General features: G+C 35.5%; 2 protein-coding genes across 2 annotated transcripts in view; one reads left to right on the forward strand and one right to left on the reverse strand.

The window, feature by feature from the left end:
• LOC126911524 (facilitated trehalose transporter Tret1-like) lies at positions 1-17,529 on the forward strand. Its single transcript, XM_050699074.1, has 4 exons — positions 1-563; positions 13,871-14,268; positions 15,832-16,647; positions 16,891-17,529. The coding sequence occupies exons 1-4, from the start codon at positions 512-514 to the stop codon at positions 17,077-17,079; spliced, it is 1,455 nt and encodes a 484-aa protein (XP_050555031.1). The 5' UTR covers positions 1-511; the 3' UTR covers positions 17,080-17,529.
• Positions 16,706-19,983, reverse strand: part of LOC126911523 (myrosinase 1-like) — a 19,112-nt gene continuing 15,834 nt past the window's right edge. The window contains exon 7 of the mRNA XM_050699073.1: positions 16,706-17,473. Coding sequence (XP_050555030.1) covers positions 17,266-17,473 — 208 coding nt within the window. The 3' untranslated portion in view covers positions 16,706-17,265. The remainder of the gene's footprint in view (positions 17,474-19,983) is intronic.

Genomic DNA, 19,983 nt, shown 5'->3' on the forward strand with positions numbered 1-19,983 from the left:
GCGTCACCCGCGTGTCTCGCCGCGTTATCGACCTTCTTCTTATCTTTACAAGAACTACTCAGCCGCCCGATAAACAAGGAGCAAAAGCGTGCGCCCGCGCCGTTTTGCCTCATTCCATTCCACTTGGAGCGTTGCGATTAGTTCGTTCGCGTCTTTATCGTGCGGTTTCGTTCAGTTGTTCACTCGTCGCCGCCGCGATACCACGACACTCACGCGTTCGTCTCGCGATTATGAAAAAGCAAGGCACCGCCACCAAATAAACCATCAACATGAAGCCCAATCGGTTATAACGTTTCGTTTACAAAACCATTTAATTTAATCGAATATATTTATAATTATTGTGATATTTAGTTAGTTCTCCGTATTTTTAATATTTATATTCGTTACGATGAATTCATTATACTTTATTTAATATTATTATTTTTAATATATAAAATAAATTCAGTGCTCAAGATAATCTCATTCCAAATCGCGCAATAATTAACTAGAAGTCTTTGCTACAAGAATTGCGATGACAGCAAAAACCCGCTCACATTGGAAGGAATACGGAACAGCACTCTGTGGTGAGTAGAGTTCATTTTCTAACCTATCATTGTATCGCATGCGTCGGCCATGTGTCCGTGTGACCGGTGGCCGCGGAGCTCCGCCGCGGCGGTGACGTAAATACTCATATATTTTATACTTAATTACCCGTAAACACCCGCTTAATCCATATCATTTTCATTTTGTCCAACCCCAGCTTATCCCAGCGTTTCGCTGTTGTCACAAGTCTATAAAATTTTGTGAAAGCTACAGATGCATGATTTCACCTACCACGACATGATATCCAAGTTAACGCAGTAAGCTATTTTTAATGTAGCATCATGTAGTTCTGCAGTAGTGCCAACCCATTATGTACCATGCTGACAACAATGACTCTACCAAATGTCACACGATCATATCGGTGACGGTGACACTAGTCTGCATCACCAAACGCTTGTAAACTTAAACACATTCCCATTACCGTTGGCATTTATGTACATGTACCACGTAACACACATGTCTGCATATTCTGTAACACGTATTGCCTTTTATTTAAACCAGAACTTGCAATGCGCGTCGAGTTTTTCTCGAGGACAATTTGGTACAAGTAGCAATCTAGGCGCACGTGCTGCCCTCAACATTCTTTCCATACGGTGTGAAGATTTCAGCTGTAAAACCCCTCAAATTGAAACTCTCTAAGTGTACACTCAATTGCATCTGTGTAGAATATTTAATGATCAGGATAAACATGGCGTAGACTTATCTGAAATATCTATTTACGGTTATGCAATATTGACATCTAAGGATATACATATTTAAGTCTTAAAACGTGTACAGGATGTCTAATATCCCACTAATGGTGTGTTTACTTTACGTTTATTAACATTCTGTGTTCGTGGTAGTTATTTCTAAACTTAGGTAAGTTTCTTATAGAGGAAACGCATAAAATACCAGCGCAAGTACATAAAGTACTTTATGTTAATGGTAGAGTGATGAATTATGGTGATGGTCGCTCGAGGAGCATTCGTTTTCCTCCTCCATTACATAGGATTTTTTCTTGAATGCACCATAAAATTAACTAGGTTGTCGCTCGTATCTCATTGGTCCCCTAATGAGCATTACAATCGTGTCAGTTGATCACTAACTCGCCACAACAAAACCTTAGGTTAATGGGTTATCTATCTGCTATTACGTCTGTATAATTTAAAGTATCGTAAAAATATGAAATCATTGCCTGTCCGACAGGAGTTATTTGCCAATCTTATTAAAGTACAACCATCCATTCTATATAGACAAGTGAGAAATCACCACAGAAATGGAGCATCAATCATCGCATCCAATATTTGTAGAATTGCTGGAATTTAAAAGTGAATCCGTGGTAATTTTCGAAAAACAAATATGTTTACTCTGTCTTGGGTTAACGAACTGCCAGAAAACATTTTAAGAATAATTTGTAACAAATATGAAATGAATAATATGTGATCATATATCTAATTATGATTCTTGTATCTCTCCTCGCCTTGCAAATGCGTCGTGAAATCGTGAAAGCGCTGCCAAAGCCGCTGTTTCTTCTTGCTACCGAATGATTTATTGCTCATTAAATATAATAGTACTATAACAACATGCATATCTTACTTAGTCTTAAATACGTTCATTAAAAATTGAATTAATAAGTAACAAAAAAAATAACATGCCGAAATGGTCACTAATGGGAAGTTTAAAAAAAATTACTCAACACATTTTTTGGTGAATTCTTTCACAAAAAGAATATTGTTTGTTGACCATTATCACCCTTAGCTTTTATCTTCATTGAGGAATTCGATTGATTCTAAGAACGCAAAGGTTCAGGTAAAAAGGGTCTGGCTGAAGATAGCTGCGGAACTATTGTTATTAGAGACCCTAGGAAAAAATGTTAAGTATCCCTTTTGCAGTTGTAGGCGGTTCATATCTATTAGATTAATCATTTATTTACATACTTGTTACATTTGCTATAAGGAAATGTAAATACTATAACACGATTGGAATTATCTTGTTCCATACCCACATCTATCAGCACTTTATCTCGTCATAGCGATTTACCTAGAAAACAATACATTATTCTGAAGTATCCGACCTTTACACCGTGATTATAAACAGGTAAATAATACTGAAACGCCGCCATTCAATTGTACCTAGGTACTTCTATTAAATGCAGAGAATAATCCCAGATATCATCTTGCTTAATTATTATTAATAGTTTCCGCTAAATAAAACTTGTGACTTAAGAAATGATCCTGTGGAATACCCAGCATTTATATTCATTACAATTATGCTACGGGTTTTCCTACCTTCCTCATCAGTTATATAAAACATTAATGAAATCAGAATTAATTCATTCGGAAATATCTGCTTAAATAGCAGATTCGAAAATAATTACTCAAATACTTAATACATTGAGTTCAAACAGATTAGGCGAGGTTCACAAATACCTTTTCAATTCAAACGAAAATTTTAGTGAACAATAACTTTATTATTAGTTACAAAATTAATCTCATCAAATTATTTAGGTTGTTATCGAAATACCTAATTAATGATCTAAAGATCCTTACAATGATGTCTGTCAATCAAGATTAAAGTAATCCTATTTATGTATCGGCGTATATAAACAATTCAGTGTAATTACTGATTACAAGTACAGTGCCGCACTGTTCGCTGATTTGCGTCAGCAGATAAAATAGAATCTTTATGCACATGCTGTGCCATTTTTCTGAAATCGTTCTTATAAACTGCCTTTGTTTATTATGAGGTGACAGTCGGGCCCAATCTTATTCATTTCACTATTTGGGACGATTATCGAAAACAATGAATAGTATGACAATAGCATTGTGTAAAATTCCGATTATTAGCCTTTAATGATAGATTATTGAATGAAGCAATTACAATAATTGTAAGCAGATTAAAGATTGGTAGCCATGAAAGCATTAAAAGACGATAAATGGACCCTTATTATAGTAGCTTCATGGTCGATTTCTCACGCCATGAAAATTGTTGAACTTTTGTGGGCCTAGGCCAATGCAACTAATCATTCATCCTGTAATCGCAATAAGTTAGAGAAAGAGCAAACTATAATATCAGTTAATAAATTAAACACTAATCATTGATTTGTTTTGTAATAATATTATTAAAAAAACAGTGACTCAATTCTTTCTGACCACTCACTGCCCACGTGGTCTTTGTTTAAAGAAAACAAATTGCATTGTGTCATAACTTCGAAAGTATAACACGATATGTTATTGTATTTTTACTAATTACATTGCAATATTTATATTAATTGTTATCGTTTGGTGACAGCAGAACGGAATACATGTCACCAGCCCTCTTTCTATAGATGTCGTAATAGTAGACCAAGGGACTACCAACAAGGCTGTGGTATCACTCTAGTCGAGCTGGCCCTTTCGTGCCAAAGTATGACTCTCCCACAATTAAAACATACAAGGAACTACCAGATACTGGGCATCAGCGCTCTCTAATAAACCTGATCCTTTTTAACTGCGATATTCAACCCTCAAGCCTACAGATTAGGGCATAGTCTAGCAATGGAATGCCTGATATCGTTGGGATTCGACTTCGCAAGAACGCTGAGAATTCTCACGACGCAAGTTTCTAAAACTTTTTAAAGGAACTTGGGAATTTTACCTAACTTCGTAACCTCAGTAGTGGTTAATAACTAACGCTTCCTTCTAGTTTATTTTCACCTTCCCTACTACAATGTATTGTAAGGAATTTTCATTATCATCCCATTAGTAGCCGAGATTAAGTTGACCTGTCATACTCGTATCTCTACACAATATTTTGTCTTTTAACGATAAATGATTACATAACAACAAATATTATAGAATAAAATATGGGTATATTTAATCGATTTAATTGGAATCTATCCAATTATCGTTTCGTAATGACGGAACAATAATTATAATTTATAATTGTTCATTAGTAATGGCACATTAATTTAATATTAAAAGGGAAAAATATTTTAATTTTTAACCAAAACCATGGACTTAGCTCAGAGAATAGTACTAAATGTACTAATCTCAATCTGAATTGGCATAATATTAATATGTGAATCATCGTTAAAGTAATAATGACGTCACGGCTTCCCTCCATATCAATCGCATTTAAATTTGGAATCCTACCCCACCATATTGTTTATGGCATATAAACACGCAAAGGAGGTAAAGTTCTTATGCAAAATGATTCGGTGCTAGAAAATAGCGGGGAATTTATTACATACTCAGGTATTCAATTCCAGTTAAACGCGAATGTCATTGACATCGGATAGCTTAGAGTTGTATTGCGATTTTCTGAATCCACTGTCGTAGAGAGAGTGGTGGAAACGTCCGCCCGTGTTTATAAACAATAGCCAGCCAGCGTATGTTCCACTTCAAAGACAAATTCTTGGAATCAACCACACGTATTCAAGCATAAAAATGTTGTCTGTGTGTCCCTTTTTTCTCAAAGATCAGACCCACCCACGTTCCAGCGTGACGTCATCGCCACATTTTGAGTGATGACTCAGTCAATGAAAACTAAATGAGTTTTGTATCAACAATTTTCTAAATGATGAATGGATGCATTTGTTGATGATGGGTTTATTTTTATACTTAATGTTTGGCGTGTTTGAATTCAATGAAGATCATTGATCACGTGCGGATATTTGGGCAGGCAATAAGACCTTTAGTTTTTCTAATTATTAATACGACAGCACAAGATTACCTCTTCAATAGAAACAGTCTGATATTATGTTGTTTATATTCAGAAAGCACATTTGGCACAGTCTAATATATAAAGATCCGGGTCCCACAATCGTTTGTCAAAATTATTAATTGCATTCAAGAAAGTCGAATGGCATTTTTGCCATATTTATGTAATATACCACAATCATATATTTTAAAATGAGTATCTAGATTCGTAACGGCATCACATTCATTTACCTACGTAAGTATTTTTATTCACCATGATAGACTGAAACTGATATGATTACTTACGTACATTGAATATTACTCTTTTGCATAACCTTATTTACCTAATCATGCTATTTTATACTTTATACATGTAGACAAATGTTTCAAAATCCAATATTATAAACGTAAGTTGGTACACGGAGTATTTATAATATTAGATCAAATTTCCCATACCCATGTAAACAGTGTATGTAAATATTTATTCACATATATCGGTATCGAAAACTAAGTAAATGACGAATATGTATATTATTGAATTTGGATAGTACCTTGATGATATCAAATTGTCAACAATAACGTGGCTAGAAAATTACGTAACAATTTAAACTATTACAAAACAGAATAAATGCAGTTCAATGCTATTTCTCGAAAACATATAAACATAAGTATACTATATATTTATTTACATATATTATACTCAGTATTGCCAAACGTTAGCATCTGTCATTTTGCATATACCATTTTAAATTCTAATTTTCCTCGTTCGATAGGTGAACATTCTCACCTGTGTGGGACGGTGCCAATTCACTAGGCATTATATACATACAGACAATACATACAAACTGATATCTAATATAAAATAAATCTAATTTAGTGCCAAGAATAGACTGTACGTCATTGGCACTAAATATAATGTTACCGAAATAATATTTCAATAAAAAAAAAAATTGTAATGGCATATCATGAAATGTCGTACAGGATGTTCAAAGATTTCCGAAATAACTAGACTAAATAAGGAAACGAAAATTTTGTCTTCAGTTTCTCAACACACAAAGGACTAATTAGTACTATAATTCGGCATATGACAATTTAGTACGTGCCTTAATCCGGCTTAAAGTCAGACAGGCTTTATATGCCTTACAGTGCTATAAAACTATGCCTAAAGATTAAAAAGTAATATTCCGTAGTTAATTAACGGCAATAATGAAATCAACTTGGTGAATCAACATGCATACAATTCGTTCTAATTAGCTATTGTAATACTAATAGCATCATACGATAATAAAAACTTGACGGTGTACACTCATTTTTTATTGTGGATTCTAATTTTTTATCTGAAACGTTAAATTCTTCACCGAACCGTCACTAACGAAGCTGTAAATGAATGCTGTTTGAGAACGAGCTGTGTAATAACTTAATTTTCTAGACATTCAATTAGTTTTTAATATCTCTAGATTAACTTGAAACAATTTAGATATACATAGTTTAATTAATTTCCTAATAGCACATCGCGCGCGAATTTCTGTTCCCGTAGGACCTCCTATTAATTGAGGCCTGAAAAATTGCTTTTGTTTAATAATGGAAGTCTTTTTACTTAGTCCATTACAATAAAATAGGCAACTACTTCTAAAAAAATATACGTTTATACAAGAATAATTTACTTGATAAAATATTTAGTTATAAAAACAACACTCTGGTTTTTCCCTGAAGTAGTAGGTACTATTATTAGTTCATAGGTACCATGCAATAGAAGCGTGTATGAATACCATCGTAATATCGAGGCATTGTTTAAGGCGTTTCGATGGAACTAGACTACAATTGAACTATGCACATAGTCTTTGTAAAACAAACTATAACTTTGAACGACGGGTTATAAAGCTTTTGATATATGGCTGTTGATACAATCGATTTTTGATAGAGTTGTCGTTAGGGGAATGCTTAGAATGAAGGGACTAAAACTGTATGCACAGGTTCAGTTTATTCTATTGATCAAACGACTTCGTTGCACGATAGATGTTCAAGTCGTTACCTAGATGATCATACAAACTTATGAGTAGAATATTAATATCTAAACTACAAGAGCAAAGAAATGTATTATTTTATTAATAAACAACACGTACGAAAGATAATTTAATTACCCTTAAAATTAAAGTACTATTTAATTGTAAACGATTATTTTTTTATTATAGAGGATTTCTTTGCTACCAAGTGTATTTATTTTGACACAACTAAACAACATTTTGTATCACAAACGGAAAAAATAGGAAAAAAACAGTACATAGGTCTTGAGTTATTGCCATTTTGTTTATCCGACACTAATGAATAATAAACTTCTAAAACAATCAGTAACCCATTTCTGCGAATACGTTATCGCAATAAACGCGTCAGATAAATAATCGTTACGTTACGCCATTGTTTTTCTTCCATTTTCAAATCGTGGCGGGAAAACTATGTTTGGTAACTGTAATTGGAACACGTTCGTAATAAGACCTCAATAAAGACGAACCGGATAATCTTTATTATCTCAAAGCAATTTTCTATTACGAGTACTGTTAATGTTTAATAAAAAACTTAATCTAGACGTCTAGAGCATAATTATTTATGTATATCCTCGCAAAAACTCCTGGTTCGATATAATATAACCTATAAAGTACAACTTTGCAAGGCTCCCGCCATTTTGTAAAATAATAGGGAAAAATTAGGACATTTTATTATTATAGGTAGTCAATATATATTCTTAGTAAAATCAGCTATAATTTGAATCTTTACCAAAAAACGTAATAAAACGTCTTCAATGTAATTTTTAATCCTTATCGCAATGTACGAACTACGAAGTTACATACATATGAGTGTGTACGTGTGTATGTGTGTAACAAAAACCCGCGAACATGATGTAGGTTATGACTATGAGTAAGCGTCAACATGGAATATTAAAGGTTAGATTGTTTTATTCATTACAGTTAAGTTATAAATGGAATCTCTACTATGATACAAGAGAGTGGGTTCGTCATAATGTGAGATTGACGTCACGAGGTCTTGAACCTAGAGCTATAAATGTGCTAGTGTTCGGGCACCACGTGCTTCCAACACGTGCTATAGTTATTATATCAAACCGATACAATATGCACGAGGATGTTTATTACAGTTCTGTAGGAATTATAATAATGTTTAAAATGCATAACAAAATAAGGAGAACAATAACTCGTTAGGTATGCGTCTAAACGTGAGCAGCTTGCTTTTATTCCCTCTTATATGTAAATAAAAAACTGCTAAGTATAGGAGTAGGAACTTAATATATTTATATGGTTATAGTAATACGCCTAAATATTGACGATTGTTAAATTTAGTAAGCATAACTCCCAAAAAGAAAGATTAACCTAATTTTTAAATTGATTAAGAAAGTAAATGTTCAATTAAAACAAAAGGAGAAGTTCCATCTACATCATGCTCCCAATTGTCCACAGAAATCGTGAACAAAGTATAGAATTCTCTCGAGAACCTAAAGTATAGATATTTCCTTGAATTCACTGTATCAGATCAAGCATTTAATTGACATAATACAACTAGGGACCGAGTGGAGTCGGAAATTGAAATTCTCAGTCTTTGTGGACTGAATAATGGCCACTTCCAGCCTCACTGAGCTCGTCTCGTCTGATTCTTATGATAATTTATTTATTGTTCTTCGAAAATACGATTCGCTAGATATGTTATGTTCACGCGCTACCAACGGTTTATGTGTGCTCGTATTGCGGTATTTTCCCTTATCGATATTGTGGACCAATCACGAAGTCTTACTTATGGGCACAATATACGTACTCATACTCATACGCGCTGTGCCATAACCATACAACGATTCTGTTTATCGATATCGATTGTAACATTCAATGTGGAGAAGCATAATATTGGCATTCATTCGATAAAGAATCTGAAAGATGTCTCCATAATGGGATGATTGTGTTCAACATTTATAAGAATGCTATTTGAATAATAGGTCTAATAATACAACAACTGAAGTTTGTTTCTATTTCCGCATTGTGTGGTCATACTAGCTAAAAAATGAGTGGCTGGGTGACAGGTTAACTTAGCAAATGGAACATTTTAAAGGTCAATCTTAAATTGGAGCGATATTATTTTAGTCTGTTATAAATATGTCCCAATTTATTTTAGTTACAGATGATTCGTTCAGTAAACATTGCGTACTTAGAATAAACATATAACTTTCTCATTTAAAATAATATTAACATTCTTTTACTTTGAGTGTTAGTAAAACTGATAGTCAGTATATCAACTGCTATCACAATCAACACGTGAGTGTCAACTCTTTAAAACAGTTTGCTTTGAAGTTTGTTGTGATAGACTACATCCTGTCAGCTCAAGAGTGCTGTAAATCAAATAGCACTTTTACCACTGCTGGCAGACACACCTCTCTGATTCATAGACAACACTTAAGACACAAGTAATCAAACATTTAAACAACTCTAGAAATACTGAGATTGTTAATAAAACACATTTAATAAACCATAATTCACATTATCATTTTGCGTCAACATTGGATGTTGTCACTCACTATAAATAAGACGTTCAAAGTGCTTGAGTATGATGAAGCACTGGTCAGTAATTCGTTTCATTGATTCGTTCGCTGATCATATTTTTTACCATTAAATACAGCAGTCGAAAAATACCCATTGTTCTACTTAGTTGCGGCATCCTCACGCACACATATGACGCTATTTGTACAAGTTTAGTAACGGGCACATTGTCGCACGATACAACAATATCACAATCACAATTATTGTTATTCTGAGATGTGTTTTGTTATTAGGATGTGTTCATAAAGTTAAATAGTGATCAATTAACGGAATTCACAGAAAAGCAACCTCATTTAACAAGTGTGGCAATGTTCAACAGCATGACACACTTAGAAACGATTTCATGGAATATACAATGTTTGTCTATAACATGTTTACCCAAAAAGCTCAGTGAGACGCGAAAACAAACGATAAGGATTTGCGATCAAGGCCTCTACCTATCGGTTATCACTTATGTAAACACATGTTTCAATGTAATTGCTGTAATTATCTAGAGGTAATTAGCAAAACAAAAATGCAGATTTAATGTGAGTGTGGTTTGAACGCACCCTTTGTATGACGATGAGTTGCGGGTTGCGTCAGAGAGAGGGCGCGGGCGGGCGAGCGGCGGGCGGCGAGCGGAGCGGTGCGGCGACGCCGGCGCCCCGCAACGCTCGCGCCGCGACCTCGTGCCCACCTCACACGAGACCATTTATACCACACTCATTAAATTATACCTTGAGTATCATTTTTATTAGGTTCATTATCTGAAACTAACGAATGTGCTAGATGACTTTGTGGTGACACGCACAGCTTGAGTGGAGTTGACAGCACGTGATGTACATTGATTGAGTCTTAATAAACATTTTTATTATACAACAAACATTTATATTAACATTATGTATACGAGTATAAATCTCTGAGTTCTAATTCTTTACTAGACATTTTAAATTCCTGTAAACTTTGCAAGCCTTCATTATCTTTAAATAGAACGAAGATGGGATTACGTGGGTAATGAAATAATATTAATTTCATAACATTAAGTTTTTATCAACTGGAATACCGAGTCTATCAATCCTATTTAAATTTTAATCTAAACTCGACCCGGGGCGCGACTAAAACCGATTTTTCATTCTCTGAGACCAATTTTTCAATGTCAGCCAAAGATACCAATTCTTTTATTATGTTATTGCCTGATTGATCACCAGATTAAAAATATTTAAATACCTTAAAATTAACTGTTTTCTGTTAAATCTAAGAATAAACAAAGCTGGGTCAACTCGTAATGATAACAAACTCGCTATTAAGATTATGCATTTACTGAAAATGATTAGAATTGAATACTTATCCAATACAACATGGCATGTTGTTGTTGCAAATTGATGAGCAGTTTGGTATCATATCGAGCGCGGTATCTTAATACGAATGTTGTGTACTCATTACTGAGTATTTCCACACGTGACATGAAAGCCAGCGTCGGACACCGGCACCGGCACGTAATCGCACATAACTATAAACTGAGGACTCGCTGATTGTGCCAACTGGCATACAACATTCGTTCCCTGAAGCTGTTGTTATATAAATTATACAGTAGCACTGATTCTCTGTTTACACAACTGCCGTACATCGGACGAGCCCACTAGACGCAACCGTCGTTCCTGAAAAATGTTCTATGTAGCTGAAAAACGTTTGTTTCTTAATGAAATGTTGCAATCGCGGCCGTTTCGCCGCATTTAACGAGCACTCGTCTTATAAAATTATGTTTTTAGATAGTGTATTTAAAATCTACTTCCTCAAGAGAGACGGCGGCACGTGTTTTCTCTCTATTTCTTGTGAACATTTCAAACGCCAAGTTTTAACGTGTGACGTGGGCGTGCCGGTCCTCTATCTCGTAAACTCATAACTAACACAACACGGCCACCATGCACACTTTGGCTCACAGTTTGATTCTGTTCTACTCCAACTATGTATGTTCACATTTGTGATTAAACTTAGGTACTGACTTATACATACGCTCCTGCATTTCGTAGAACGCACGTTCGCCAAATGTACTAAAATATTAAAATGTTTCAACAACCTGCTCCGTGATGCCCACTCGAGAGTCAAGTAGGTATACGTGTTATGATAAGTGCTTTCCTAAACAACATAAATGTATCTTGAATCATACACGAATTTCAGATATCTGAAAACAAATCATTTCTTATCGTAAAAATAAAAACATGATCTACCGATGTCCTACTTTCCGCAAACTATACTCTTTGAAAACAAAATCCAAGGAATTTTACAGCTTCAGTAAACCTTTTTCAAATAAAATCTGATAATAATGGAAACGGGGTCAATATGCCTTATTCTGTAAATCTTTAAGTTATGACTAAGAGATAAAACTTGAATCAACATTAACCTTCATCCTAGTTGTGGTACAATGGACGATAGTACAGGAAAATATATTACTGTTCATCTTAGTAAACGGGCGTCGTAACTTTCTAATCTCATATTGTCATGGATGCCGCGGCATCTGTCATATTAATTATCAGCTACAGGGTCGAGGTACGTGTCGAGTATATGAAGTGGTCACAAGTTTCCGAGCGCCCGATAAGACATGATATCGTCGCCACTCCCAAACTTGTTTTTACTCTACTGCCAGGAAGTTTGTTACCCACGTATGCGTGGAACGTAGCTCCTGAGCCGACATTTATTATTGTTAATGCTGATCATGAATTTTTCCATTAAAAGGAAAGACATTGAGCTCCGTCATTACTGCGAATGTATTCGCCTTGGCAATTTTCAAACATCAGTTTAATGCCAGACGTGGTTTCCGATAGCAATTTGGCACAAATTAAGACTCCTCAATGTACCATGAGTCAATTTTATGTACTGGTTTCGATGATCAAACGAGAAACAGTCCATAAAATCGATACTTACACCTAATTATAGATGTTATTTCAAAAGAGTTTCAATTAACACACTTTAATAATTACTTCTCATCCGTTTGTAAAGCCACTTTCATTTCCCTGATTAAAGAATATTCTTCCTATTTAGGCAGTAAAATAATTTTCGAAGTAGAGATTAATAACTCGGTAAAACTGATATATGAAGATAATAATCTTGCCTAATTAGATTTACGATGTGTACAATACTTTAGTACAAACATGACTTTAGATTATAGGTAATCCGAAGCTACATAGTAGTTGATCCAGGAAACAGATAATTCAAGGTACATTAATACGTAGTACACATATCTTCAAACCTATTCAGCTTGTATCATCTGAGAATGTATAATAATATGCAAGATGTGAAAAAATGCACTTTGGACCAAACTCGTTCAATTTAATCGTGTACGTGTCTGAATCTACATTTATCGACCAATTGCTCTAAAAGTTTCTATTTGCATTGTTTCAATGTTATTTCTATCTGTCTTAGAGGTGGGTGTCTTCTTCTTCATTCTTATGGTTTCTGGTCATCTGCCAAGTTCCGCTTTGCTTAAAGGAAGGTCGAGCGATCATTAGTAAACATCCTCCACATTTCCTACGATACATCAAAAATTATTCCTGCGACAGCTTCATACTTCTTCAAATAATGAACAATCGGCTGAAGTTGTCCAGTTCTTGTTTTCCGCAAAGTTGATAATGGGGCTTCAATTAAAAGACTTGGAGATTAATATCGATGTCGGGAAAATTTTAAATGGCGATAATTATCGTCAAGGTCCTAGCTTTGTAACCACATAACTGTAGCACGCACATCGTTGGTACATATTTATTATGTACCTACCACGTACATAGTATACACTCTTACGAGTAAAGTGTTAAAAGTTTACTCCCACATTATCAACATCTGTAAACATTTTCACATTTGTTTCTTAACGTACACAGATAAATACCTTGTCGAGGGCAATGCACTTTTTATAAGCAATTTAATCATCATCAATAACTATCGTTCATTCTCTTACGTACTCTAATTACTTTAGCGCTCTTGAGGCTTTTGCCAAATACGTGACGTACTTACGACCTATCGTGTATATGTTAATGTCGAAAACTAACAGTTGTTTTTCTTTCTTTCCAGCAACACTCATCACCGCAACTGCGGGTACCTGCTATGGGTGGCCATCTCCCACATTACCCTATCTCCAGTCACCGGAGAGCAAAATCCCTACTTCACCTGATCAGGGATCATGGATAGTCTCAATAATGATCCTTTGCTCCGCGCTGACGCCTGTTCCCGCCGCATATTTTGCCGACCGATTCGGCAGGAAGACCACCTTACTCCTCGGAGCTGTACCGTTCATCATCGGCTGGGTGCTAGTGATCGTAGCCAACTCTGTGTCGCTCCTCTACGTGGCACGGATGTTCTCAGGACTGGGCTACGGGATAGTCTACACAGTTGCTCCTATGTACACAGGAGAAATCGCTACCAATCAAGTGCGAGGGGCTCTCTCTACTCTTATCACCTTGATGAATAAAGTAAGTATTCCTTTGTTATGCAACTCGAACGAAATGCCCCGCTTGCATTGTGTTCAGCAAAACATCACATCGCATTATTTGCTAGTGAAACAAATCGTTTTAAACCTGGAGACATTAAAAAAAAAAGAACCATGCCAGTCAGGTGTTGATAAATTATTCATTGCCTTAATGGGTTAGTTTAGTTCCATCTGCGAACATAGATATTTGAATAACATTTAATTAGATATCTATAAAAAGAATTGGAAGCACACTACTGGAAAATTGTTCTATATGTCGTGGTGGGATACTTAGTTTGTGCGATAGATCAATATTAGCCGTAATGAATCGTGATCAAGTTCAATGAAATAATTGCGTAATTTAGTGTCAGTGCAATTACTCACTTTGGATAAGTTCAACTAATGGGCGATATCCTTTGCAATGTAACAAACAGGCGATTCCAATTATAAATTATTTCTAGTAGAGCCAGCTCGGTCTTATCATTGATATTTACATATTCCATGCTCTGTTGCCTGTTTTATAAGCTCGTTTTCTGCTTTGAGAGTTAGATATGCGATTTCTAAATGCTGTTCGTAGAATCGCCCGTTGTACGTACTTGTGCAGCCAACAGGTGTACGGTTTCCTTTGTCAGAGTCCGTTGCACCATATACGTAACGCTCATCTTATTACATCTACTGTCACATGAGATATATTGAAGTTTAAATATAAATATTATGTCACGTAAACTTTACTTAGATAGCCTGACAACATACTTATCCTCACGAAACAGTCGTACAAAAAACCGACATACCGAAACATGTTATCAGGAGTCATAAAATGTTCACGTGATAAGCCAGTGATATTACCATAAAACACATTGGTACAACGTGCAATGACTATCGCTATTAACTATGGAAAATTTAATTGCTCTTCAGGATACCAACATAAGGAAACATAATGAAGAGTTATTTTATTATAGAGCTAATAAGAGTAGCGTATACAACATACATGGATCTAATCAAATGCTATTCACTGGGCTCTTAGCTATATGACAACAATTTATTTCACATTGTGTTGTATTTGCACGTAATTAAGGCAACGTGCACATGAGTCGAGTCGCGACGTAGAACGTGGCTCATTACCTCAATTAACCAAGCGCATGGTTTCCCGCAATTCACATAAATAACGAAACGTAACAGACATGTTTCGAAAATATTAGGTATCTACATTTTAGATTACTTTGAATAGGCTAACTTACGTCTTTGGGTACCTAATCTAACTGTCATCATACATATCTACACGCTATTAAGTAGCTTTCCTTGTTATAAAATTTATTGCTTTACTCTTGAAATTCACGTGTCAGTGGGTATTGTATCCATTTAATCATTGTAATGATTTTATCTTCCTATAAACCTGTATCAAGCTGTCTTATCTTGACAAATAATAAAGTAAAGCAATGGTTTATGGCTGCAGTCGACTAACCTCAGAATAGCCGCAATAAAATTTGTCTGTCTGGACGTGAACAAACTTGTGTGTCATGATATGTTCTGTATAAATATACTAATGTATTGTTCTCTTCTCTTCCAGGTCGGAATTCTTGCCCAATACTGCATCGGCCCGTTCGTGTCTATGCAAACCCTTGCCGCCATCAACTTGATCCTGCCTGTCTCATTTGTCATCACGTTCATTTTCCTACCAGAATCTCCTTATTACTACTTAAAATTTGAACGGAGTGCGAGAGCAGAACGCGCCCTGATGTGTCTACGTAGTGGGGACATTAGGACGGAACTCAAAAGCATAGAACTCAACGTTCAAGAAGACATGAAGAACCGGGGCACATGGGCGGATCTGATCACAGAAGCCACCAACAGGAAAGCCATGTGGATAACACTTGGCATTTTCACCATACAACAGCTGTGTGGCAGCGCTGCAGTAGTAGCGTACGCTCAGGTCATATTCAACTGCACGACCAGCCCAGTTGGAACAAATCTAACAGCTGGGCATGAGAATACAACTGTTGCTGCTTCCAGCATACAACCCTACCAAGAGTCTATAATTCTGGGTTGCGTACAAGTGGCCACCTGTGTCCTCTCCGTCATACTCGTCGACCGCGTTGGAAGGAAACCTCTTCTATTGCTATCGGCTCTTGGAGTCGGGCTCATGAATGGCACCATTGGAACTTACTTCTACTTCGACCACTCCAACGCAGGTTCAGTGGCACACCTACACTGGTTGCCTCTGGCCGCTCTTCTCATATACATCGTATGCTATGCCATTGGACTGTCAACGGTCCCCTACGTCATCATAGGGGAAATGTTCCCCACAAATGTTAAGCTTTACGCATCATGTATCGCCCATATCTACACTGGAGTCTCCATGTTTGCTGTTCAAAAACTGTTCCAGGTAAGGACCCTTTATTAACTACTAAACATTTATTTTTATTTATAAAATCAAAACCAAATTCAAACAAAATCCCATTTATTATAAAAATATCTATTTTTGTACATACAACGACTGTTCGTTGGAGAATAAGATAAAATATTCTGCAACTATTTAACAAACTAGATTTTCAATTAAATTAGGTATCAAATTAATTTAGTTTATTTGCGTTAACATTGATCTAATGTGTAACATTTATCATTCCAGGTGGTGAAAGACGCTTATGAGATCTACACAGTATTCTGGGGATTCGCGACGTTCTCGCTGCTGGGCCTGGTGTTCATGCTCGTCATGTTGCCGGAGACGAAGGGCAAGTCGTTCGCGTCCATCCAGGCGCAGTTGAAGCGGGAGGTGGCACGCGACAACGCTAAGAAACTGGCCACCGTCGAATACTGAAGGCCAGACACTTCGTCTGCCGGATTATTACTTCTCACTAGTTTAGCATAAGCTTTACTTTAATTAAGGGAACAAGCAAGTTGGAATGACAGTTAAGGATATTGATACTTAAAGTTTAATGTAATTATAGCATAGAATAGTGTAACAACGTACAGTTTTCTATAAAGTATTGTAGACACTACACTATTACAAGAGTAGCCTGTGTATGCACAGTAGAGGAAGTATGGAGGGGGCCAGAAGGGCTGCGCCAGAGAAGGCGGTGAAGTCCTCGGGGTCGTAGTCGGTAGGCAGGGCGCGCGATCTGATCACGCTGGCATACAGCTTGGCTGATTGTTTCGCCGTCCTCGTCTTGTTCGGACTCTTAAAATCAACCAGATATAGACCGAAGCGGGACCTGCAAATGCATTTACAACAGAACTGTGAAAGCGGTAAATAGAAATGTTCGACTGATTTATGTGTTTTATTTCAAACGACGGCTAGCATCGACGAGTATTCGTATTTTCATATTTTGGATTTAATCTATTACTTGTTTAATTATAAAAGTAGATGTTATCTGAATGTGTGAACAAGTACCTACTCTGATATGCTCTTAGCTTATTACATTGGATTATGTAATAAATAGCTAATAAAACGAGTTGCCTTTATTCAAGTCATTAATTTCCAACAAAGTCCTCGATAGTAAGTGACATTATCATAAAACTGCTGGAGGGGCCTAAAACTTTATAGTCAAAATTCTACCCAAATTCTACAAGAATCTTTCTAAAAATATATTCGAAGGCATTAATTTAAAACTATCTATTAAACGAAGTACCTACTTATCGAAGTAAATAAGCATTAGATAAAATGGAAGTCATCAATCATCGATATCATTCCCGAACGTGCCTCCAGCCAGTCATATGAATGACATTTTTCAAATTGATTAGATTACTGAGAAATTATATGTTCGCTATATAGGTCGATAAAAATAGTTCTCAATTCACAAATGGGCGACGATGACGCAAACAGTGGCTGAGGTATGCCATTCCGAGCGAAAGTGAAATATGAATAGATAGTTTATATTTTGTATCAAATTTTGAGAGCTATTTTAAACCGACTTGGCTATTTTTCATATGCCTCAAAAATTATCCTTATCCTTCCCTATCATCTCAATATCGTAAATGAACTAAACGTACAGTCCATATAATTGCAATTTTAAAGGCTTCGACATAATTATATGTAGAACCGTTTGTAACATGGCAGGACACGAAATGATTTCGTCGTAGTATTTGCTAGTAATTTTCGCAACATACAATTTCATGTACAAATTATCTAGAGACTTACAGATATTCAGGAACACCTACAGCGTACACTAGTTATATACCATTTCAGCTTCCACGATCTACATGAATCTGATCATACAAGCACGCTAGTTAAGAGTGCTTTGCACCTGTCTACTGCAAACGTGTTACTAAAATGATCACGCCTCAAAAACGCAACGAATAAACGCAAGTCATCCTCTTATCATTTTATTTTACACAGTCATTTCGAAATCTTTAAGATAATCTACAATTTTTGCGACTGTGTGATGACACCTGTGTAAAATAAGTACCTACGAAGTGATAAGGCGTAAAAAATAGAGTGAATCACCTAATTAAAGGGCGCTGGGGATTTTTTGCAATTACAGTTTATAAGTAAGTCTTGTACTATTTTTAAAGATGACGTCAGTAAGCTTATTAACTACCTAGAAATAAACGTAGGCCTATTTACTTTTAAATTGTTCAAAAATAGCCTATCTAAGCCCAGTTCTAAACATAGACTTGTCTCTAGTAACTAACTAGGAAACTCGATCTTCCACTTTTCGTTACTTAATAATCGCTATTACGTATAGGAAAAGCCTGTGGCATTCACATTCTCTGTCTTAGAAGACGAAAAGTACTTAAGTAAATAGGTTCTTTACTTTTATAAATCTTTTAATAGAAGACACGCAAAAGAGTCACGCTGAGTGACATGTGTACGTTTTTATCACTGCCAAAAATATAATATAATAATATATGGTGATGCCCATGATGACACCTTCTTGTGTCTAGTTCTAAAAGCTAAATAATTTTATCTAGAGAGCATTGAACTCTGAGATAGCAATATAATAAGAGCCCATTTAAATTCTACAGGGTAAATGAAGTTAGTACTGCCATCTAGTGCGGACATGAATAAACATTCAAAGAACTAACGTGAACGGAACATATTAGTTCAAAAAAACACCAATAGATGTCGCTTCTTGTCTCTACATAGGTTTGCTACTAAAAAATAACTACGATTAATTTTGTATTAAAGTCACTACATATTACTATTCTATCATTGTTAAGTTGGATTTTGAGACAATATTTATTCACATAGATAAGCCTTCAGACATTAATCTTGGAATCTACGAATAATAACGTCGTATTAAATGTAGATATACTAGGTATTTGCCAAGGTCTGGTAATATCTTCTTAGTTCAACATTACCATTAAAGCTCAGCTAATAATGGAGCTGTATGTCAAGATAAACACGTAATAAATTGTTATTGGAACAATTTTATGGCCCTTTATGTATCGTACCAAGACAGGATTATTCTCCGAAAGACTCATTGCTTCTTCTTACTTTATTTTTATTCGATATTTTTAAAAGAAAGGTGTTATTAGTACTTGAATGTTTGACTTGACCACTTAGGAATTCTTACCGAAGTAATAATCACACCGAAACTTTTCGGGACCTCAATTATTATCCGAAGAATAACTCAAATACTTAGTCTAGACTAGATAAAGGCAATATAAATTTAATTGGTAAGGATCCATTAAATTATTATTTTAATAAATTTAACCATGTAGCTACCCAGTTGGATCTGTCAAAATTTAAAAGATTTTTAAAGCTGTAGCATGTAGGCTA

The sequence above is a fragment of the Spodoptera frugiperda genome, chromosome 15 (assembly GCF_023101765.2).
Source record: "Spodoptera frugiperda isolate SF20-4 chromosome 15, AGI-APGP_CSIRO_Sfru_2.0, whole genome shotgun sequence".
Lineage (NCBI taxonomy): Eukaryota > Metazoa > Arthropoda > Insecta > Lepidoptera > Noctuidae > Spodoptera > Spodoptera frugiperda.